Source organism: Macaca nemestrina, chromosome X, assembly GCF_043159975.1.
Source record: "Macaca nemestrina isolate mMacNem1 chromosome X, mMacNem.hap1, whole genome shotgun sequence".
Classification (NCBI taxonomy): Eukaryota; Metazoa; Chordata; class Mammalia; order Primates; family Cercopithecidae; genus Macaca; species Macaca nemestrina.
In genome coordinates, this window is record NC_092145.1 from 21088325 (window position 1) to 21113199 (window position 24875).

General features: G+C 43.2%; 1 protein-coding gene across 2 annotated transcripts in view; it reads left to right on the plus strand.

The window, feature by feature from the left end:
- LOC105481414 (placenta enriched 1) overlaps positions 1-21449 on the plus strand; it is a 201278-nt gene extending 179829 nt beyond the window's left edge. For both annotated transcript variants that reach the window (XM_011741003.3, XM_011741004.2), the window contains exon 3: positions 20435-21449. In XM_011741003.3, the coding sequence (XP_011739305.1) occupies positions 20493-21131 (639 nt within the window). In that variant the 5' untranslated portion in view covers positions 20435-20492 and the 3' untranslated portion in view covers positions 21132-21449. The remainder of the gene's footprint in view (positions 1-20434) is intronic.
- Positions 21450-24875: the final 3426 nt, after the last annotated feature.

Sequence of the window (24875 nt, forward strand, 5' to 3'; positions counted from 1 at the left end):
AAACCCACAGGTGTGCTGCAGTGAGCACCTGGGTGGAATGTTGCTCTCTCCTTCCTGCAATTACCAAATCGCTTTAAGGGGAATGCTGTACTTTTTTTTTTTTTCCAAGTGAAGTCTGTGCTTGTATTTGCTCACAGTGAATTTTAAAATTGAGGAGATGATGAGCTTGTTTACTAAATAAATATGTGTGTTTGGATCCATTTGCCGTCTCCTCCCTCCAGATGCCCTCTCCCCCTCCCCTCGCTGTGGGCTTCAAAAGCAGGGCAGGCGGTGGGGTAGGAAAATGCAAGTTGTTGGTCTTCTTGGACCCAAAAATTATTTACAGAGCACAGGATTTACAGTCAGGAAGAATTTTTTTTCACAGAAATGGGCAAATCCTAGATGCTCTCTATGTATACAGACCTCCTTTCCAACAGTTATGAAAGGACATTTTACATTTCAAATGAGAGCCCTGTTGGCGGTACATTCTCAAATGCTAAGTTCCATCAAAACATCATGGAGAGGGGAAGGAGGGCACATGGCAATGGGCACCTTTGGGTCCTGACTTCTCCCCGGTAATGCTGTGACTCAGGAAGTAGGCAGGGGTCCTTCTTTTCACCCCTAGTTCCCTCCCCCAACTCCTTGTACATCTGATGTCAAAGCATAAGCTGGTAACCTATACTGAGGGGGAGAATTCAACCCAGGGGCAGCTCAACTTGAACAGTTCTGTCCACAAGTCCAACTTTAAATTCTAACCCCCCCTAGAAATAGTCCCGTTCCTGCAGCTGCTCTCTACCAGCTGCCTAACCAGCTGCCTTTGGGCCAAAATTACCCCCACCTCAGAGTCCCCATCTCAGAACATCATAAACATACTCCCTGGGGCTCATTCATTAACCCATGAGCTGGAGTTGCCTACTTTGGAAGTCAGCTGTGGTCTTCACTATTTTTTTTTAACTTAAACAATAATGAGCAACTCACAGATATCCCTCACTCTCAGCACATGTAGAATGAGATTTTAAAAAGCTTGCTAAGTCAGACCCCAGAACCAACTCAAGGCAGAGATGATGTGAATGTGGAACTAATCAAGAAGTTACATGTGTTAGCAAGATCTGGCTTAATGGTTCTCTTTAAAAATATATATATATATGTATATATGAGACAGAGTCTCACTCTGTCACCCAGGCTGGAGTGCAGTGGCACAATCTCAGCTCACTGCAACCTCCACCTCCTGGGTTCAAGCGATTCTCTTGCCTTAGCCTCCCAAGTAACTGGGACTACAGGTGCCTGCCACCACGCCCGGCTTTTTTTTTGTTTTTTGTTTTTTTTCTGTTGTATTTTTAGTGAAGACAGGGTTTCACCGTGTTAGCCAGAATGGTCTCGATCTCCTGACCTCGTGATCCACCCACCTTGGCCTCCCAAAGTGCTGGGATTAAAGTCGTGAGCCACCGCGCCCGGCCTAAAATACTTTTTAAATTTTAAGTGGCGTCACGAAAGGTGGAATCCTTGCCCTGTTTTTCTGATTCCTTGTTGTTTTTATTTAGGGAGAAAGACATTCTGCCTGTTTATGTGTCAGTTGCAGAATTTGTGGGTAACAGGAGATCGGGTGTGAAATTGAGGCTAGGAGCTCACAGGGAGCAAGAGATAAAGAATCCAGGATTCAAGATTCAAATCGCTGTTGCTTCTGTGGTGAGAGCTTGTCACACAGGCAATTCATTGTGGATTAATTTTCCAGTGATGTAGTAACAAAATCAGCACATCAAATAAAATATTTAACACCCAGGAAAAGCCAAATGCATATTCTGCATGTGTGTCGTTAAGCGGTATTTTTATGGAAGGAAATCTAATTTGAAACAAATGTTGGAACAGAAGTTGAGCTTGTGAAGGGCACTGAGAAACCCTCACACATAAGGTTTTAAAATGTTGCCCAGAAAAAGCGTAATCCTCAGTGTCAGTCCCTTGGATGGTCAGTGTGCACGTTCAGTGCTCGTGTTTATCCACCTGTGTGCACAGGTGTCTTCACTCACTTGCAAATCCTTCACATCAAAACCTGGTAGTCATATTGCTTACATGTGTTAAATGGAAAATGGAAGTGGACTGGTGGGTCCTGTTGTCTAGCACCCTACTGCTTGGTCTCAGGACAAGAAGGGAATCTCAGAATGATGGGTGGGGTTATATCTGGATATCCCTTGCTGGGCTGCCTGAGATCAGCATTTCTGTCCACAGCTAAGAATTCAAGTGCTCTAAACCCAAAGTGGCGAGCCCCCAAGCTTCTATCTGGATCTCTTGAAGGGAGCGTGTAGGGTGTTGTATGTGATCCGTGCAAAAGGAAGGAGCGAATTGGAGTTATTGAGTGAACCCATAGCCAGGGGAGGCCCCTGTACAGACAGATGTCATGGAGGCATAGTCAGGAAAAGTTTGCCATGACTTGGGTTTCTTTCTCTCCCTGCCCAGATGCCTGCCTGCAGCCTTTTTTTTTTTTTTTTTTTTTTTTCATTCACTTGTACATACATTCCTCAAGTATTTACCGAACACCTATTTCAGGCATGGGCCTGGGTTAGCCAGGGCAGCAGTATACAGAAGTCGTTTGTTTTCTCCTCTCCCTCTCAATGGGTCTTCTTTCCTTCTCTCTCTCCCCATAATTCAGTGGTAACAGGGGTGGATGGAGGAATATCCAAAACTCGTCTCTGTAGGAGACATCTGCGCCAGGAATTTCCAGCAACCCCTGAGGAGAGTGGCAGATTGATGGGACTCTAGTTGGGACTAACCAGGAGGTAGAGGGAGGTGGGAGTGGAAAGAGACCTGCAGCCAGGCTGTCTGCCTGAGCCTATTCTATAGCTCCCATTGATTGGACACTTGCTCTGTGCCAGGCCCTGTACGTGCAGTTTTTCAGATCTCATTCACTCCTCCAATCCCATTGAGGTTGCTATTATAACTGTCCGTATTTTATGAGGAAACTGAGGCCAGGGAAGGGAAGGGACTTACCCAAGGTCACACAGCTAGGAAGTGACAGAGTCTCAATTCAAACTTAGGTCTGTATATCTCCAATTCCTTGGGCATTAAAAAAAAAAAAAAAGCTAGGCGTAGTGGCTTACGCCTGTGATCCTATGCTTTGGGAGGTTGAGGTAGAAACATCGCTTGCGGCCAGGAGTTTGAGTCCAGCCTGGGCAACATACTAAGACCCTGTCTCTACAAAAAATTTAAAAAAAAAAACAAAACAAGAAAACCCTCCTTATCATTACATCAAAAGTCCAGACATTTTGAAAAGAGAGAGCTTAGGAGCTCTCATGAACTCTGTTTCCATGTGTGGTTTAGTCTAATTTCTATATTCAACAATAATAATTTTAATAATAACACTTATCGAGCACTTGCATGACAGGAGCTATACTAAACAGTTTTACACTCATGGTATCATTTAATAATCATAACGACCCTATGTAGTGTTATCATTATTATTATCCTCATTTACAAATGATGAAAGCAATGCTTAAAAAGTAATTCCCAAAGTTAGCACTGTCTTATTCCAAATCTCTCTTGGTACATCAAAGGCACTCAACTACTAGACTATCCTGCCTGAAACCCTACAGGACCTCATTGTTTCCAAACTTCTTTCCCTAGACTTTCTTCCCACCATTTTTTCTGTCCTTATAAGTCTGTCCAAATACATTGCACTCATTTCTGTCCCATGAGTGAACTAAGTCATTGTCTCCTCCATAACCTTGCCTTTTCTCCTCACCCAAATCACTTCTTATCCCCAATATCCAATTAGGCATATCTGGAAGTTCCAAGGATGTGTCCATATAGGGAAATCAGAACAAGAATACTAGTAACACCAAGTTTTCAGTCACCCTTCTAGGTTCATAGAATCTTAACAAGACAGCGAAACCATAAGCCCTTGTACTTAAAAATAATTGATGCTGCTTAAAACTTGGTATTTATTGTATTTTATCTTATTTTATTTACAAACACTATGGTGACTTTAAAACTTAGTTTAAAAAAATAATACTCCTCGAAGTCTATAATCTCCCACATACAAAATCTCTAAAGGAGAGGCTTAAAAGAGAAGTACTCCTCCCAGAAAATCAGACTATTTTATAAATAATGATAAGGTGGCCCTTTTGAAAGTATTGCTTATTTAGAGGCTGGGGATTTAAACTTAGATCACTAGTGAGGGTGTGTTCCAATTACCATAGCCCTAGATAAACATGACCTTCTTTAATCAGCTCTTTGTCCCCTAGTTTCTTAGCAGAACCGCCAATGAGCCAGGGCAGCTGCCATTTTGTGACAGTTTCTTTTTCCATTTTCCAAGGAAGCAAAGAATAAGGAATGCCTCCCTTCCCTCCCCATTCCCTGTTTGGAGTCATGCCCTCTGAGAACTTATTCTATTTCAGCTTCTACCTCTATGCAGTCAGAAAAATGATTCCGAACAACCCATAGAATGAGCACCTGCTTCAGTTATTGTCCCAATGTGAACATGCTAATCCCTGGGTTTAGGCGAGGTTTGCCTTCCACACAGAATGGTCAGGCCCTTCTAATAGGCCAGCACTTCTGGTTTTAATACCCCAGTCTTGATTTCTAACAGGTGGGTGCCACAGTTGTTCAGCTCTTACTATGAGCCAGTTCATAGCTCGAACAATATAGGATTCTTCATAAAGAGTCTGAGAAACTGGGCCAGGCTCGGTGGCTCACCCCTGTAATCCCAGCACTTTGGGAGGCCGAGGCGGGTGCATCACTTGAGGTCAGGAGTTTGAGACCAGCCTGGCCAACATGGCGAAACCCCATCTTTACTAAAAATACAAAAATTAGCCAGGCGTGGTGGCAGGCGCCTGTAATCCCAGCTACTCGGGGGGCCGAGGCAGGAGAATCACTTGAACCCAGGAAGTGGAGCTTGCAGCGAGCCAAGATCCCACCACTGTACTCCAGCCTGGGCGACAGAGTGAGATTCTGTCTCAAAAAAGAAAAAAAAAAAAGTCTGAGAAACTGCCAGATGGTATTATTGGGGGGAAATAAACTCAGTTCCTTTCTTCAGCAACCCAAGCTACTGGATTTAATCAGAAATGAAGGGTGCTTTCACCCTGCTGCTTTCTTCAAACTCAGTAAGTGCCCCTCGCCCTTTTTCAGTTTTTACAAAGTAAAATGTTTGTAAAAACCCAACTTATGTCAGGGAACTAGGGCTGCCTAGCTCTGGTTGTTTCCAACATGGCACTAATGAGACATTGCCCACTGACTCAGTCATTCGACTGTCTGTACTCTTTGCCTCCCTCCCATCCAAGCCCTGACATCCAAGTCTGGAGTGTCACAAATATTCAGGCTTGGCAAGAGAAGCCCATTCTTTTTAAAGACATGATGAAATCAGAAAGACATACAATCCCTGTCCTCAGAGTGGAATCAGGAATATGTGATTCTCCACTTCCATAACAAATGCAAGAGTTTGAGAATGTGTGGTACCCTTTTTCCATTCAGGAAGATTTATTGGGTGAGTCTACAGGCCATTCTTCTTAGTTTGGGGTTGCCATATCTGGTGGCTTTGTACAGAAGCCATACACATTTCCCGTGTCAAAACAGATTGAGAAGGCCTGAATATACAGTGTGTCTCGAGGTTCATTGTGTTCTGGGTATGCACGCAGCCCATGGAATAAATGTGTTACATTGAAATAAGGAATGGCTGTGTGCTGTCAAGAAGTCTAAAATATAGAGAGTGATAAAATAGAAACAGTGGTCCAGAATTATCTACTCTAAATGCCCTTTAATTTCTGTCTCCCATTTATTGCCTCTATTTTTCTCAATTTCCCCTGCTTGAAAAGCTATTAACTTCCCCACCTCCCCACAACCCTAGACTCTGATACCCATAAACAACCATTGCCACTCTTAGGTCCTCTGTTGTGAACACCTTCACTGTGTTTGCTTTCTTGGCACTGGCATAGACTAGACAGAGAACTATAGAAGCTTCTCATCCTGGCTTTGCCGCTTATGACCTTTGTGTCTTTAGTGAATTTCCTAACCTTTCTTATCATCAATTCTTCTTCCATAAAAGGAAGCTAATAATAATACCACACAGAGTTGCTATGCGGGTTAAGTGAGATACTGCACGTACAGCCCTTAACACAGTAACACAGTGTCTCAACAAATACCCATTTCCCTCCTTCCTGTTTTCCTTCCTTTCTTCCTTCTGTGGGAATCTCAGTTGTTACAGTTAAGCAGCTGCCTATGATGAAAGGTTTTGTCTAGTGGGTGGACTCAGTTTCTGTCTTTGTTCTCATCACTTAGGTGTAAAAAGAAAGCTTTAAAAAGTAGGATTATTTTTGAGAGTGTATAGAAAAGTTGTTGCTCTTTGTATAAGACAAAATATCCAAGTTTCAAAAATCCTAGTGGCCTGCCTACCTTAAACCTCTTTGTGTTCTTCTACTCCCAAGGGTGCTCCAATTGGCAGAAGGTAGCCACGTAGGAAATTAAACAGCCCATCTATGTCTATTTATACCCAGCATAAATGCAGTGCGATCAATTTTAGAACTGGTGGCTTGGCCTGAGAAATAGCTATGTTTGGTGGAAGCAGAAGCAGGGCAGGTTCATAAAGAAGTGCACAGAGCTCTTGGAATACAGGAATTATCTGCTCTTCTTGGATGTGGGTGTCCTCCTAGGGACGAGCATCTGCCCTCACTGTCCTAAGTTCTAGAGGCCTCAGCTTTCCGGGAAAGCACAAACCACCTGCTCAGCTGGGGTCTCTCTGGGTCTGCCCTCTCCAGCCTGTGACACAAGTCTTGTGTGAAAGCCTGAGAACACTCCATTCTTCCTCTTGTTATTTTCAAGAAAGTTTTGTCCCTGTCTCTCACTGCCACCCACCATCTTAGAGCTTCTCTCAGCTTCCCCGAGTCATGCATGGGAAATTGCTCCCAGAGCCCCTCTATGCTTTGGTTTGCTTGGTTTGAAAGTTGATTCTGTCCCCTCTCCTAAAAACTCAGCCATCAGACACTGAAGCAGAATCACCCAAGTGTTTTAGAGCCATAGTCCAGAAGCCAAGCCACCTCAGGACTTTCCTTTTCTTTCACGGTGATTAAATTCATTATAATGTCTGGCCATTTTTCTCTGAGTTGTAAGGCAGAGAAGCCAGGCAGGCTGGTGGAAAGGCCTGAGGCCCCGATTGACTTATCCAACCTTGACCTTGATCTTGGCCAAGGCTCTCTGCCCTTCTGGGACCCCCGTTACCACAGTTTTAACATGCGATGCCTGTCTTTGGGGCCCTTACAGAAGAGCTGCAAGGATCAAGAGGGATAAAAGGAGGGATAAAATGATTTCATTTTATCTCAAGAGAGATAACAGGAGGGAGTTATCTATTGGGGTGGGACTGGGGAATCTCTAGACAAAAGATATCCAGATTAAAGCAAAAGTGCCGTATTTTGAGATTTGTTGCCATATGTAACCCATACATGTTTAAACAAGCATTTTAGAACCCCTGGTTTCTGTAATCACTTAAGACATTGCAAAGAAGCATAAATAAATATTTTTAAAGTCATCACTACTACTACTTTCTAGGTGAAATAGAAAGTATTTCTACTTTTGAACATTTTCCCTATAACTGTGATAGGACCTCCATAGACTGCAGTTCCAAGGATCAGAGCCCCAACCTTTTTAATTCGGTGCAAGAAATTTGCTTTAATTTGGATATCTTTTGTCTAGAGATTTCCCCAGCACCATCCCAGTAGATAACTCCCTCCTGTTATCTCTCTTGATCAGCTCTCCTGTAAGTCCCCCAAAGACAGGCATCACATGAACCCCCAGTTCAGGCTTTCACAGTCCATGCTGCTTAGAAAGACCATTTCCTCAAAAAAAAGTAGCCAAGCATGGTTACACGTGCCTGTGATCCCAGCTACTCAGGAGGCTGAGGCGTGAGGATCGCTTGCGCCCAGGAGATGAGGCTGCAGTAAACTATGATTACACGACTACACTCCAGCCTGGGCAAAGAGCAAGCCCCTATCTCAAAACACACACACACACACACACACACACACACACACACACACACACACACACACACAAAACAAACAAACAAAAAGACAGAAGAAAGACTATTTCCACTGCCCCACCCCCAGGCTTCAGGGCTGGGCAGTAAGCTCCATTCTAAGGGTTTTTTTTCTTAATGGCTAATACTTAGAATCATTCTGAGTATTTTCCTCTATATCATGACCTGCCCTCCCTTCTCCCCTTCCACCTTCTCCTTGTAATTTCCACCAATACACAGTCACATGCAGTCACAACAAAAACCTGGCTGAGAGGTCAAGTCCCTGTTAGAAAGTGTTATATAATCTTCTGTATGTCAGGATTGGAGGCTGTGGGCATCGATGACATTGTAAGACTTTCAAGAGAAGACCTACATAAATAACCTCTGCATGTGTACATGATGTATGTATGTGTGTGGGTTCCCATGCATGCATGTGTTCATAATACATGTGCTAATTATCGCTCCACTACACACACACACACACACACACACACGCATGCACACACAAGGCATTCTGTGATAGAACCTTAAAGACCATCTTTTTTTTTTTTTTTTTTTTTGGTGAAGTCCCTCTCTCTCTGTGTTGCCCAGGCTGGAGTGCAGTGGCGCGATCTCAGCTCACTGCAACCTCTGCCCCTCTCCGGTTCAAACAATTCTCCCGCCTCAGCCTTCCGAGTAGCTGGGACTACAGACATGCGCCACCATGCCCAGTTAATTTTTGTATTTTTAGTGGAGACGGAGCTTCACCATGTTGGACAGGCTGGTCTTGAGCTCCTGACCTCAGGTGATCTGCCCGCCTTGGCATCTCAAAGTGCTGAGATTACAGGCGTGAGCCACCACACCCGGCCAAAGACCATCTACTCTAGCCTCTGATATAGGACAGGATCTCCCTCTCCAGTCACCCCAACAAGTGGCCAGCCAGCCTCTAACTGAATGCCTACAGGGAACAAAGAGATCTTAGTTTCACTCCAGGTTTCCCCATCCATTTTTGGACAACTTTTTTACTGGGAACGTCTCCCTGATACTACAGTGCAATTCTAGTTCAGTTTCTCCTGTAGGCATCAAATGTCAGCACCAACACCACTTTTAACTGGCCCCTTTCTTTCTAAGTTTTTGTCTCTATTCCTTGTTGCCTCATCATATTTCTAATTCTAAACGGAATTTAAGATTGTAACAAAACACGGAGTCAGAACATTAATAATTGCAGGCTCCTATCTCAGAAAGGAGGCACGTGTGTCTGTTCCATTTGTTAGGAAGATATAATTGTTAGTTTGCTAGGGCTGCTGTACATAAACTGGGCGACTTAAAACAACAAAAAATGTATTGTCTCACAGCTCTGGGGGCCGGAAGTTCAAAATCAAGGTGTCGGTGGGGCCATATCGTGTGACGGCTCTAGAGAAGCCTCTTCTAGTTCTGGTATTTGCCCACAATCCTTGACGTTCCTGGGGTTGTAGGCGCATCACTGGAGTGATGCACATGGCCGCCTTCTTCCTACATGTCTCACATTGTCTTACCTCTGTGTGTGTCTGTCTCTGTGTCCACATTTTCCCCTTTTGTAAAGACATAAGTCATATTGGATTGGAGCCCACCATAATGATTTCATTTTATCTTGATTACCTCTGTAAAGAGCATATTTCCAAATAAAGTCACATTCTGATGTACCAGGGGTTCAGACTTCAATATATCTTTTTGGGAGGACACATTTTTTTTTTTTTTTTTTGAGACAGAGTCTCACTCTGTTGGCCAGGCTGGAGTGCAGTGGCATGATCTTGTCATACTGCAACCTCTGCCTCCTGGGTACAAGCAATTCTTCTGCCTCAGCCTTCTGAGTAGCTGGGACAACAGGCACGTGCCACCACGTCTGGCTAATTTTTGTATTTTTAGTAGAGACGGGGTTTCCCCATATTGGCCAAGCTGGTCTCGAACTCCTGACCTTGTGATCCACCCACCTCGGCTTCCCAAAATGCTGGGATTACAGGCATGAGCCACTGCACCCAGCCCGGAGGACACCATTTTTTTTTTTTTTTTTTTTTGAGACGGAGTCTCGCTCTGTTGCCCAGGCTGGAGTGCAGTGGCCGGATCTCAGCTCACTGCAAGCTCCGCCTCCCGGGTTTTACACCATTCTCCTGCCTCAGCCTCCCAAGTAGCTGGGACTACAGGTGCCCGCCACCTCGCCCGGCTAGTTTTTTGTATTTTTTAGTAGACACGGGGTTTCACCGTGTTAGCCAGGATGGTCTCGATCTCCTGACCTCGTGATCCACCCGTCTCAGCCCCTCAAAGTGCTGGGATTACAGGCTTGAGCCACCGCGCCCGGCCCACAATTTTATACATATATATGTATATATAATTAGCTATATAGAATATATAGATATATAGATATAGAATAGATATAGATATATAGAGACTATGTATATCTATATATAGAATATTAGATGGCCGGGCACGGTGGCTCACGCCTGTAATCCCATCACTTTGCGGGGGGCGAGGCGGGCGGATCACGAGGTCAGGAGATCAAGACCATGGTGAAACTCCGTCTCTACTAAAAATGCAAAAAATTAGCTGGGCATGGTGGTGGGCGCCTGTGGTCCCAGCTACTCGGGAGGCTGAGGCCGGAGAATGGCGTGAACCCGCGAGGCGGAGCTTGCAGTGAGCTGAGATCCGGCCACTGCACTCCAGCCTGGGCAACAGAGTGAGACTCTGTCTCAAAATAAAATAAAATAAAATAAAATAAAAAGAATATTAGATATATAGATATAGAATACATAGATAGGTATTCCTAAACATTTGTAGTCCAGTGATGTAAGTTCAAGTCTTAGTCCTAGAGAAAAATTTCAGAAAGAAAGTCCTTCATTCTTTATTAAGGGAAGATAGATTACCAGTGGGGGGAAACTTCCTTTTTGTTGTTAATAATTATATTAATATATGTATTTATTATTAGATATAATAGATTAGACGTTTATATTTATTTTTAACATTATATATGGTGTATTTTAAAATATTATATATTATAATATGCAAATGATGAACACAACTTTAACCAATTGCTTTTTTTTAACCAAGTAATTAATTGCAGGAAAAAGGCACCAAACAAACACCCTGTTCTTCTTGTTCTTTTTTTTTTTTTTTTTTTTTTTGAGACAGAGTCTTGCTCACTGTCTCGGCGCCGTCTCGGCTCACTGCAACCTCCGCCTCCTGGGTTCAAGTGATTCTTCTGCCTCAGCCTCCCAAGTAGCTGGGACTACAGGCAAGTGCCACCATGCCTGGCTGATTTTTTGTATTTTTAGTAGAGACAGGGTTTCACCGTGTTAGCCGGGGTTTCACTGTGTTAGCCAGGATGGTCTCAATCTCCTGACCTCATGATCCACCCACCTTGGCCTCCCAAAGTGCTGGGATTACAGGCGTGAGCCACTGCGCCCGGCCCAATACCCCGTTCTTGCTTTTTTTTTTTTTTTTTTTTTTTTTGAGACGGAGTCTCGCTCTGTCACCCAGGCTGGAGTGCAGTGGCACAATCTCGGCTCACTGCAAGCTCCGCCTCCTGGGTTCATGCTGTTCTCCTGCCTCATACTCCCAAGTAGCTGGGACTACAGGTGCCCACCACCACGCCTGACTAATTTTTTGTATTTTTAGTAGAGACGGGGTTTCACTGTGTTAGCCAGGATGGTCTTGATCTCCTGACCTCGTGATCTGCTCGCCTCAGTCTCCCAAAGTGCTGGGATTACAGGTATAAGCCACCACCTGGACTCTTTTTTTTTTTTTTCTTTTTTGAGACAGGGTCTCACTCTGGGCTCAAGCAATCCTCCTGCCTCAGCCTCCCAAGTAGCTGGGACTACAGATGCGCACCACCACATTCAGCTAATTAAAAAATATATATATTTTAAATATTGCTAGGATAAGGAACTATGACATCCAAAGTCAAATCTTTGTTATATAAAAAGTCCAGATCAGAGAAGTGTATAGTGATATTTACCAGTACAATACTCTATCATATGTGGAGATGGGGTCAACTGCAAAGCACTTTTGGGAACATTCAGGCTTAGGGACACTCAAACAGACCTGAAGTTGGCCTGGATCTCTCTTTTAGTCGAGTTGGCAGAGTGAAAAGCCCAGCCCAGATGGAGCCAAGGGTCAAGTTGGTGTAGTGGAGAATTCATCCATCTTGCCTCTGATTTTCCCGGAACCTCTAGCGTTTTCTGATTTCTGTGTCTGTGCATGGAATTGGGAGTGGATGTGTAGGTCTGCTCTCAGGAGGAACAGATATCCAGCCTGTGGTTTAGGTTCCTTTTTCTAGCTAAGGGAATCCTTGGACAACTTCAGGGGCTAATTCCATTTGCCCGGGTAAACCTGGGGGCTCTACCAAGCCCCTTCGAGGCACCCCACCATTCTTCAGTACCTTGTGGACCTGAGGCTTCCGCTTCTGATTATGCTGTCTCTCAATTGCCTGGACTTGGTCTAGATACGGCTTGAAAATTTCTTCTTCCCTCCCATGTAAAGGCCAGACTAGGGGAGAGTTCCACTTTGTCTTCTTTCCAGAGGATGACTTATCACAGGGATGGAGGAAAAGGGGTACAAAGAGTGCTGGCTCCACTTGGGGTCACTGACTAAGAGCTAATTGGGTACCGTTGGGTGGGACAGACATAGAGCCCTTGGCATCAGTGAGCCTAGAAGGTAAGCAGGTGTGCAAGTGGACAGGCCAGGACCCTTGTTAGGACTCTGTACTCTCTAACTATTATAGAAAGACTCTACTGCTACCCCAGGCCTTCAACTGGGAGACTGGAGAAGGAGTAGGGGAAGGGGTTAGCCAATAACCAGATTCAGGCCCTTAGGGGCTGGACAAGGAGGCAAAGGGGCAGGTGGTGATTTCTGGTGGTCATTCATTAATTTCTTCCTTCTTTCATTTAAAAAATATTTACTGAGTACTTACCGTGTACCAGATACTATAGTAGACCAAGATTCCATTTTTAAAGGAATTTACGGTACAATAACCAAGGAATGGGGAGAAATAGTAGGAATCAGGGCAATAGTAAGAAACAGATTTGGGGATTTTCTTCTCCTCAGTATGTGTGTGTCCGTCTGTCTGTCCATCACTGTGTCTCTGTGTGTGTGTGTGTGTGTGTGTGTGTGTGAGAGAGAGAGAGAGAGAGAGAGAGAGAGAGAGAGCACAAGAGCAAGAGAGAGAGAGAGAAAATTTCTCTTCCTACAATGTCCTCATCACAGAGCAATGCATCTTTACCTACTCTGATATGCACACATGCCTCCCAAATTGTAGGCTCGCTAACAATGACCAACAGCCTTCCTATCAAAGGAACCTTTTCTAAAACCTTTTCTACCTCTCAGGAGCCAAACGATGGTGAATGGCCTCAGTCAGGGCACTATACACATGCACCAAGTGACCACATTCTGGGTGGGGCATACACAAGGTAGCTTTGGGTTTTGGAAAGATGCATTCTGGTCAAGTCAGTGAAAAATCAGCCAAGTAGCCTATAAAGTCAACTGTGGTTTATTTTGGACTTAGGCCACACCTAAGGGGCCATATGCGTGCACCTCACTTTAAGAAAACCTGTACTCAAAAATCCCAGTTTTGAAAGGGAGACGGGAATGTGCCTGACCATTTTTGGAAGCCATCTAGAGCCCTCATTTATTGACACAGGTGTATCAAAGAGGTGGTGAAGCCCTTGAAGGAACATCTGATTCAATCCTCTGCCTTCTGATGATTTCAGATCACCTCAGGCAAATGGGCCTTTATCTGGTTTTGGCAGACTCCCAGAGACTACTAATGGGTTAAAAATGTGGCCGTGGCTGCCGTGGAGTTGAGAGGTCTGCACAGACACAAACCTACCTTGTCTTTTAAAATGAGAAGGGACTCTGGGGCTTTGTGGCAAAGGGTGTAGTTTGCTGAAAAAAATCAAACTCAAATAAATTGTTAAAACATAAACTGAATTAGGAGCATACATTTGGGATGTCCCTCACACTTCATGGAAATTATGAAATACATCTCTTTGTTCAAGTTTAAAATTCAACCAACTCAGCTTCTCTGCACAAAAGGGGAGGAGTTCCCATGACCTGATCTTTGCAATTTCCTCTAAAGTATGGCTTTCTATATTTATTTAGGAATATTTATGTTCAGTCAGGGCATGGTTTACCCTTGTTGTGTAGCCTTATTATAGTTTGATTTCACATTAGACTACTCACCTTTTAGTAACCAAATTTGCGACCCAGCGGAAATTTCTCTCTTACAAGGAGCTTGGATTCTTATTTATTTCGCAACCTTTATTTGTGTATGAGATGAACCATGACATTTAAACTATGCTTGATAGCTTAACAGATTATAAGAACAAAACCAGATGGCCCAAACAAAAATAATGCTTTGATTGCTTTAAAATTCAATGTCAAAAATTAAAAACAGCTTTCCAAAAGCCTTGACTTTTTTTCCCCTGAGATAACTTCGAATCATATATGTGGACATATACTTTCCCCCCAAATTCGAAATATATAAAACATTTTAACAATGGTTATTTGGGGGTTGAGAAGGGTGTTTCCTTCTTTTTTCTTTTCGACAGCACCCAATTTTTCTGCAGTTACTTTTAGAATCAGAAATAAATTTTTAATGACTGCTTTTTAGTTTAATTTTAATGAAGCCTTTTTAGGGTTCGGTCAAGGTGTTTTTCTCTGCCGAGAAAATGGACATTGTTAAGTATTAGCAGTTCATAATTCTTCTTCCACACAAAATGATGAATAATGTGCGGTTACTTTAACACTGTGCTTCATGAGGTTGGAAAACTGAACCAGTCTCAGCGTCTTTAAAATTAATGTAAATTCTACAAAAGCAGTTATTTAATTTTCTAACTCACTTTAATGTACTTTCAACATCATTAGTATTAATCACAATTGTCACTTTCTTTGAGAGCAGTGAACCAACTAATTCCTTAAAACTGGGCTTTAAAAAGAACCTCCATTTTAAAAGATTCTCAAACCTTGAGATAGTTTGCAGGGCACAGTCAGAATTTGACTGCTTGAATGTTTAAACTCAAGCGCCCACAAAGTGTTACGATTCCTTTTTTTCCGTTCTTGTCCTGTAAAAGAATCTTTAATCTGACTCAGATTCATTTTTCTTTAAATCAGCTGCAAGAGAGTGAACAAACTTTGCTGCAAATCAAAGCCCTGACAGTTACATTTCCCTGAGATAATTGCATGCTGCTTTGGAGTTTCCTTTTCCCTGCTGTTTCCTTTTGTTTTGACAACAAGTTTCTGGGAAAACAATATACAAATGATAACTATGCTGTCACGAGTATACTGAATTTTAAAAATAAATAACTGTCGACCCAAAAAGCTTCCAGGAGCCTATGGAGTGAATTCTTTTTCCAAACCGTTCCAAAACCAGATGTGGAAATGTTTAGCTAATTCCCTTTCCCATTCTTCATGCAAAGAGTTCATACGTGTCTCTAACGACATCAGAGGAGATGGGGAGACAAAAAATCCTGTCTGCTTTCAAAGTGATTTCTCTTACACTTCTCAATTCACTCTCTAACATCACATAACTAATTTGGACTTCAGCTTTTGTCTCTTTTTAAAAGGATTTTTTGGGGGTCCTGAGATTAAAAATGCTCTGTGCTTAGACCAATATTCAATCTCTTTATTATAAAACATTAAAAAATAGAGCTCATGGTAAGAACATTTAAAATCTACCCTCTTAGCCATTTTGAAATATACAGTACATTATTATTAGCTGAAGTCACCATACTGTGCAATAGATCACTAGAACTTATTCCTCCTGTCTAACTGCAACTTTTTACTTTTTGACCAGTATCTCCCCTTACCCCTTCCACTCCACTCTCTACTTCTTAAAGTAAGTCAATGGACGTGTTAACCAGCTTGATCTAAAATAATCATTCCACAATGTATGCATAGATCATTGTTACACGTATACAAAGAACACTGTATCCCATAAATGTATACAATTTTTATTTGTCAGTTTAAAAACAGCACAACTGCTTAACTTTATAAGCAGCATTTTCAGCATAAAAAATTTAATGATGGGGAGTTAAGCGGTAGCTCTTCTTCCTCTTTCCTTTTTTTGTTTGGGCCAATCCATTCTCTTCCTGTCTATAAGAAGAAAAGGGCTGTCTTGGTTTCACAAGTACTATGAGATCTCAGTCTGGCTTTGCTAATCAGATTGTACCACTGTCAGTGACTGATATAGATAGCTCTTAAACATAAACATTGGCATTTTTCTGAACTTAATTAAAAGAGCGTATGTGTTTATGGGGGAAGAAAGGAAATACAGTTTATATTCCCAAAATGAAACATTTTATGATTTTTTAATGTAGAGAATTTATTAAGGCTTATTAGGGAGTTCTTGAAAAAAGGGGAAAGAGGAAAACTCTGTTGAAGGAGCCAGTGGGAAATGTATATGCATAAACTCCATTTACAAAAAAACAGAAAGCTACTTGTATTCTGTGGCTTCAAGGAAAGCAAACATTTTGCATCCAGGTGTTATTAGAAGCTCTGGGTTTGCCTGACCTCTCTATAGCTCAGTTCAGGACGCTGTGTACCAACAGCTGAGCCCTACTTGGCTATACAAATGCATCTAAGCTCATTGCTTTGGGCATGTTGCAGGACTAATTTGCAATCGAGTTAAAATGGGGCCACAGTAATACAGACCCTGAGACTGCTTTTTTTTCTCAGCCCAGAGGACTCCCCAAGAAGCTGGACAGTAGTCCCAAAATGAGTGGACCCTTCTTTGCATTTATTTCTTCCCCAGTCCCCAACTCCACGTCAGCTCTAAAGAGTTCTAAAGACTTTAAATAGAATTCTGCCCACAGCTCCTGGGATACTGTGCATGGCCCGCATGATGGCTAAAAATACCTTCAGTTGGGCACCCCCACACAGCCCTCTCTTCTGGTATCTCCTTCCCATCTCTAGCCCCTCAGCCTTCTTTTCCCTCTGCCCGCAATAACTAGAGCCCACTTTCTCCCTCCCTTGTTTGGGATCCCATTCTTCCAGTACATCTCAGCAAGGTGTCAGAAAAGTCAGCTGATGAATTCACACTGTGTTGTGAATGACTTATAACCATCCCCAAGCCGGGTGTGGTGGCTCACGCCTGTAATCCCAGCACTTTGGGAGGCCAAGGCAGGCGGATCACCTGAGGTCAGGAGTTCGAGACCAGCCTGGCCAACATGGTGAAACCCTGTCTCTACCAAAAATACAAAAATTAGCAGGGCATGGTGGTGGGTGCCTGTAGTCCCAGCTACTCGAGAGACTGAAGCAGGAGAATCGTTTGAACCCGGGAGGCAGAGGTTGCAGTGAGCTGAGGTCGTGCCACTGCACTCCAGCCTGGACCACAGAGCGAGACTCCATCTCAAAAAATAATAATAATAATAACCATCCCCCAACACACACACACACATACACACACACACGCACACATACACACACACACACACACACACAACTCTACCCTTCACTAGGAATTGCAGGTAGCAGGAGAAGGGAGGCTGCCCCGCTTTGAGGATCTGTTCTCAGCAAGGAGTAAGTCCCAAAGTGTGCCAATGAGCTAGGTTTCTAACTAGCCAATGAGCTTTTCTAGCTCATTTGCAAGCTCATTAGAAAGTACATTCTGCTTTCCCCCTAATCTCCTTTCTCTCCCCTTAGAGATGAGCAACCTTAAACCTGGGTCTCAGTGACCTCCTCTTTAAGCTTTATCTGAGCTCAAGGGTATGCTGTCACACGCCTAGTCATCTTCATTTATTTCTCCTATCACATGGTGAGCTGTTCTTGGCTTTACGAAAATCAGAGGAAACGGATTCTGCCGTGTTCACATTTGGAGACTTGTACTAAATGAACCCCTAAACTCAATGACGTTATTGAACCCCTTCCTTTGAGACTGACTCAGTGCAACATAATACAAGAAGTGAATGTGTGGGGGTGGGAAGTGAGGTAGTCTAAAATGATTGCTTGAGGGACAACAGTCTCATTTCTCAGAAATTCTAGACATTTTATAATTATATTTGGATTATTTTGGGGGAGGGAGGAGAAGGAGTACAGGAAAGATGCTTGAGGGAGGGGGAGGAAATGGATGGCTTAGCTCTCTGGAAAAGAGTAGCCTTAAACTTGGGTGTTAATTTTGGGGTTTGAACAAAAATAGTTGTTTCCTTGGCCTAGTCCAGAACTACTTAAGGAGGAGGTTTTCATTCAGGGCAATTAGGCCCAGGTTGTGGGATGATGTTAAAGAAAGAAGGAAAGAAGGAGAGAGAGAGAAAAAGAGAGAGGCAGGAAGGGAAAGAAAACCCACCTAAAGCACATTTAGGACAAGGTGGTCTTCTATAGACCAAGACAGTAGTGCAGTAGTGATGGAGTGATTATCTCAGCTTCCAAAAGACGCCTCAGCAAATGTTATGCAGTATTCCAGAGCAGGTGGTTTCTTTACTTAACTGTTGAGTCATCTAGGACCAGCTCACATCAGAATTTACTTACTTGTGTTGTTATTGTTGTTTCCTTTTTGTTTGTTTTGGGGATTTTTGGTGCAGGGGAGAGAAAGGGGGTAGGTTTTTGTTTGTTTCCTGCTGCTGCTTCTACTTTTGCTTTGTGAAAAACAAACCCCAAAAAAGTTGTCCCAGGAGAGACATTTCAGAGGGAACAAAGAGGAAAGGAAGGAGCCTGGCAGACGTGTGGGGCTTCTCTTTTACACCCCCAACACCCCTAAGAGAATAAGGAATCATTAATGGCAGAGTGAAAGACAGTGAGGCCAATCTGTGCCAATCAGAAACAAAACATTTCATCCAGGCCAGTGCATTTTTCTAGTGGGCTCCTGTGCCATGGTTTCCATTAAACAATGCAGCAAATTCGTCACTATCAAGGGAAGAGAAAGAGCTGCATTTTTGCAACTGGGGAAAAAGGAGAGAAATGTCTTGGGACATTTTTTGGCCCATTGCTATGCACACAGTAGGCATTCAACAAACATGAGTCAAAGAATGAATTTGTGCAGGGGTTACTTATCTCAGCAGGGAACGAAAGTGAATCCCTATATGCATGTACATTTCCTTCCAAACTTTAGGCGCTTTACTATGTGATTTATGTCATTTTCACTTGTAAAATGAAAGTTGAGTTGGAAAACATTGGATGATGTTGCTCTTGCTTTCTTCTTTCTTCATCTGTTACCTCCTTCTGACAGCATGTTTTAGATACTTATTCCTAGCACTGCTTTTTCTCCTCACTGGTCTGCTTGCCACTCTTTGAGAGCTAGAAGCAATAGGACTAGGAAGTGGCCACAGAGCTTTCTATTAAAAAAGAAAACATAAAAAGCTAGAGAAAATAAAAGAATGTAAAGCACAGATTTAAGGAGGTATCTTGTCAATCAATGTGTAAACTACAAACTCAATCCTCCTTCTCTCCCTTCCTCCCTCCCTCCCTCTCTTTCTTTCTTTCCTTTCTTCCTTTTTTTTTTTTTGAGACAGAGTCTGTCTCTGTTGCCCAGGCTGGAGTGCAGTGGCACAGTCTTGGCTCACTATAGCCTCAACCTCCCAGGCTCAGGCAATCCTCCCACCTCAGCCTCCTGAGTAGCTCAGACTACAGGCGTGTACTACCACGCTCAGTTAGTATTGTTTTATAGAGACAGGCTCTCACTATGTTGCCTGGGCTGCTCTTGAACTCCTGGGCTCAAGCAGTCCTCCCACCCCGGCTTCCTAGAGTGCAGGGATTACAGGCATAAGTCGCCACAACCTGGTCCCTTTCTTTAATATAAGATGTTTACAGTAGTTTTCATGTGTAATATGCATTGAAAAATGTAAAATTCAAAACCAGCATGTTTTTATGTTTCCGCAATTTCAGTATTTTACAAGGTGTCCCAAAGAATTTATCAGGGACTCTATTGGTCATAATGACTTATGATGCCACTGCCAGTTTATGAAGCATTCGTATGATCATTTTAAGTAAGCCACTCGGCAAAATTTCAATATTTGGTTGATAAGAATAAACCACAATTCCTTCATAGGTTTTTATTTGATCAAATTTGTTGTAACAACAACAAAAAAGCAATAGGGAAGGGTTCATTAGTATGGTCTATGAGAGGACATTGAGTCCCCTAAAGAGGCAAGTATTGCCATCTTGAATTAAACTCTATCTCCTATCTCTTTATTCAGTGTTTGACACAAAAACTGTTCTGTTTTGGGTTAGTCTTGACGTTAAACACAAAAGGATGCCAGTCCTGATCAGTGTAAACTGTTGTTCTACATATTAGGGATATGTATTTTATACTAGAACAGCATGGGAAAGTCACTTTAAAAAGCCATTGTAATCGTCCATAAACACGTGAGTTCCAACAATGAAATTAAAGTTCAGTTCTCTCTCGAATGAGTGTTTTCCTCTTCTTAATGCTTTAGGAACAGCCTTTTGCTTAAAAAATATATCACGTTTGAACTTTCAATAGAAAATAAGATGACTTGCCTCTTGTGTTTTTGTGTGCTCTAGAAATCCTCACTGGACGGCTTCCTGTTTCCTGTGGTTCATTATCTGATTGGCTGCAGGGATGAAAGTTTTTAAGTTCATAGGAGTGATGATCCTCCTCACCTCTGCGTTTTCCGCCTGTTCAGGACAAAGTCCAATGACTGTGCTGTGCTCCATAGACTGGTTCATGGTCACAGTGCACCCCTTCATGCTAAACAACGATGTGTGTGTACACTTTCATGAGCTACACTTGGGCCTGGGTTGTCCCCCAAACCATGTTCAGCCACACGCCTATCAGTTCACCTACCGTGTTACTGAATGTGGCATCAGGGTCAAAGCTGTCTCTCAGGACATGGTTATCTACAGCACTGAAATACACTACTCTTCTAAGGGCACGCCATCTAAGTTTGTGATCCCAGTGTCATGTGCTGCACCCCTAAAGTCCCCATGGCTCACCAAGCCCTGCTCCATGACAGTAGCCAGCCAGAGCAGGGCCATAGCCCAGAAGGATGAGAAATGCTACGAGGTATTCAGCTTGTCACAGTCCAGCCAAAGGCCCAATTGCGACTGTCCACCTTGTGTCTTCAATGAAGAAGAACATACCCAGGACCCTTGTCACCAAGCAGGGGCTCAGGAGGCCCAACCTCTGCAGCCATCTCACTTTCTCGATATTTCTGAGGATTGGTCTCTTTACGCAGATGATATGATTGGGTCCATGTGATCCTCAGGTTTGAGGTCTCCTGAAGATGCTATTTCTAGACTTAGTATATAGTGTACAAATATCTGACAAATAAGTGCCCTTGTGGCCCTCATGTGAGCACTTTTGAGAAAGAGCAACCTATAGCAACTTCATGAATTAAGCCTTTTTCTATATTTTTATATTCATGTGTAAACAAAAATAAATAAAATTCTGATCGCATAAAAATATGTTGGGCATTTTTATTTAATAAACACATATCTCATTTTCAGTATGGGCCAGGCATTTTTCTAAGTGGTTTGCAAACATTGGTGCGTGGTCCCTTCTCTCTAGGATGACTTCCCTCTCCGTCAAGTTCCTCTAAGAAAGCCTTCCGCAATTGACCCTCTGTCTATATCCCCATTTCCCTTACACTCTGCACCACTAACTTAGTACTCAGCCACATCGTTTCTTAGTTCAATCTACAACTGTGTCACTTTTTATCCACAAAAAGCATAGGTTGCACTGGTGAATTATAAACTATCAATGGTTCTAAGAAGCACTCACGTCACTACCCACCAGCTGGATGGTAAATTCCTGATGCCAAGAGCCAGAGCTTATGCTTTAGCCACAGACTGATAGTGCTTTGAAAGGAGTTTTTCTCCCCCAACACCTATGATCAGAAAATTTTTGCTCAAGTTTGGCTATTAGCTTTCTCAAAGGGGTAAGAGAGAAAGGGGAGGAGGAAGAGAGACAGGGAGGAGTAAGAGTAAGTGAATTGTTCAACAGAAATTTATTATTGAGGCCAGGAGTGGTGGCTCATGCCTGTAATCCCAGCATTCTGGGAGGCCGAGGCAGGTGGATCACCTGAGGTCAGGAGTTCACGACGAGCCTGGCTAACATGGTAAAACCCCATCTCTACTAAAAATATGAAAATTAGCTGGGAGTGGTGGCGGGCACCTGTAATCCCAGCTACTTGGGAGGCTGAGGCAGGAGAATTGCTTGAACCCAGGAGGTGGAGGCTGCAGTGAGACAAGATCATGCCATTGCACTCCAGCCTGGGCAACAGAACAAAACTCCGTCTCAAAAAAAAAAAAAAAAAAAGTCCAGGCACGGTGGCTCACGCCTGCTGTAATCCCAACACTTTGGGAGGCCACGGTGGGCGGATCACCTGAGGTCAGGAGTTCGAGACCAACCTGGCCAATATGGTGAAACCCCATCTCTACTAAAAATACAGAAATTAGCCAGGTGTGGTGGTGGGCACCTGGAGCGCCTGCTGAGGCAGAAGAATCGCTTGTACCTGGGAGGTGGAGGCTGCAGTGAGCCAAGATCGTGCCACTGTACTCCAGTCTGGGTGACACAGTGAGACTCCATCTCAAAGAAAAAAAAGAAAGAAAGAAATTTATTATTGAGTGCTACTACATGCTAAGCACTGTCCTAGGCACAGAGGATATGGCAGTGAGTAGAAAGGGACTCAGAAAAATTGAGGTCACACAGAAAATAAATAAATAAATATTCAGACTGCAACAAATGCTATGGAGAACCTAAAATAAAGTGATATGAGATAAACTGGAGAAGGGACCAGCGTATTTAGGGAAGGCCTCTGAGGACTTGTCATTTCAACTCAGTCTTGAATGTGAAGAAGGAGCCAGTCCTGGGACGATCTGGAGAGAACACATTCCAGATAGTAAAAGCATCTCATTTAATCTTCACTACAACCTGTGAGAGAAATACTCTTCTCATATCTATTTTATAAATAAGGAAACTGAAGCACAGAGTGATTAAGATACTTGCCCGAGGTCACATACCTATTAAGAAGCAGACTATTTCAAAACATCATACTGTACATCATATATATATATATATATATATAATTTTTATTTGTCATTAAAAATAAATTAATTTGGCCAGGCACAGTGGTTCACACCTGTGATCCCAGCATATTGTGAGGCCAAGGCAGGAGGATTGCTTGAGCCAAGGAGTTTGAGCCCAGCCTGAGGAACATAGAGAAACCTCATCTCTACAAAAAAATTTTAAAAATTAGCCAGGTATGGTGATGTGTGCCTGTAGTCCCAGCTACTCGGGAGGCTGAAGCAGGAGGATCACTTAAGCTTGGGAGGTCAAGGCTGCAGTGAGCTGTGATCGTGCCATTGCACTCCAGCCTGGATGACAGAAACCCTGTCTCGAAGATAAATTAATTAAAATTACACAACGTTGACACAATGTTTGCACATTTAATATAGGCAAAGTGCTTCAGCAGGGGGTAGATTTAGAAATTCGGTCATGGTAGTTGAAGAAACAGAGCAGTTAAATTTAAAAATCCCCTGCCTCTTCTTGAGGAAAACTAAGTAATAATCCCTGAAAACAGTGTATTCATGCAACAAATGTTTATTGAGCCCGTCTTATGCACCAAGCACTATGTTAGATGCTGGGGATGCAGTGGGGAACAAGACTGACACAGTCTAATTGGGGTGAGGGAGACAAGTAGAGAGGCCTACAGAGATAGAGGCTATAGAGGCTACTGCAGTCCAGAGAATGTGCCTGTGCATAGACGTGAGGCCTTGGGCCGAGGTCATCCGAGAACGTGCCAGTGGTCTGGTCCAATACAATGGAGGTAGTGTAGCAGGGTGGTGATGGTGGTGAGTGATGGGGCTAGAGCATGAGTGGTATATGAGACTGTGTACAAGAGAGCTAGCAAATCCCCCCTGCCATCCTCTCTTCAGAAGCTAACAAATTGTTTAATACTAAAACACAGGCAAGCAACTTTGCAAACAATCAATACTAGATACATTAGACTTGGGCTACGAGGTGCAAGTTGAGCATTTCACAACTGCAAGGGTGATATTCAGAGACTTGCCCTGAAGTTGCATAATGTATCAGCCTTGGAAAAGACTCAAGACCTCCATGGTAATAACAGGAGTTACTATGTGTCAGACACATTATACATGATCTCATTTAATCCTCACAACAGCTCTACAAGATGAAAATGATTTTCTCTGTTTTATAGATGAGGAAACTAAGGCTCAGAGAAACGGAGATTGTACCATTAGGAAATGACATCACTGGAACTCAAACCCAGGTTTGTCTAGCACCAAAGTCCACTTTCCCCCTCTATGCTCAAAACTCACTCCCAGAGAAGAGAGACTTCCATGTGGACTAGAAGATCCAGGAAGGCTTCTTGGTAGAGATAGGCAATGACCCTACTGTTAGAAGATGAGGAGGACTTGGCTAAGCAGAGAAGAGGATGAAGAGTATTCTTTGTGGGCATAACCCCTGGAACAGGGTGGACAAGTGCACCGTGTTGGAGGGAGGCTGCTTAGGGGGCTATTGCTCTCACCTAGGTGAGAAGAGATAAGGACAGCAGATGGGAGAAGGAGTTGAAGGGTAGGAAGAGAAGAAAATGAGACCCATTTCAAGTGAAGAACAACAGGACTTCATTCATTCTAGCCTACAGGAAACAGTTAAATGTCTACATAAGCCTCATTCACGATTAAGAGAGAAATTGAATTTGGAGCGTGGAAAGCTCCAGGCCTTAGAGCAAAGAGACGGGTTTCATGGAGGACAAGACTTAAGCTATGCTCTGATTTGTCTGACTGGATATATGTGAAAAAGAAGATGTTGACTCAAAGATGTCACCATTAAGAGCCCTAGAAGCTCAGAAGGCATGGTAAGCCCTGGATTTAAGTAAGGAAATTGGGGTGATGGTAGAGGATGGGGGGAAGATGAATCTAGGATGGACACATTGAGTTTGAGATGACAGTGACATCCAAGTAGATATGTCCAGGAATC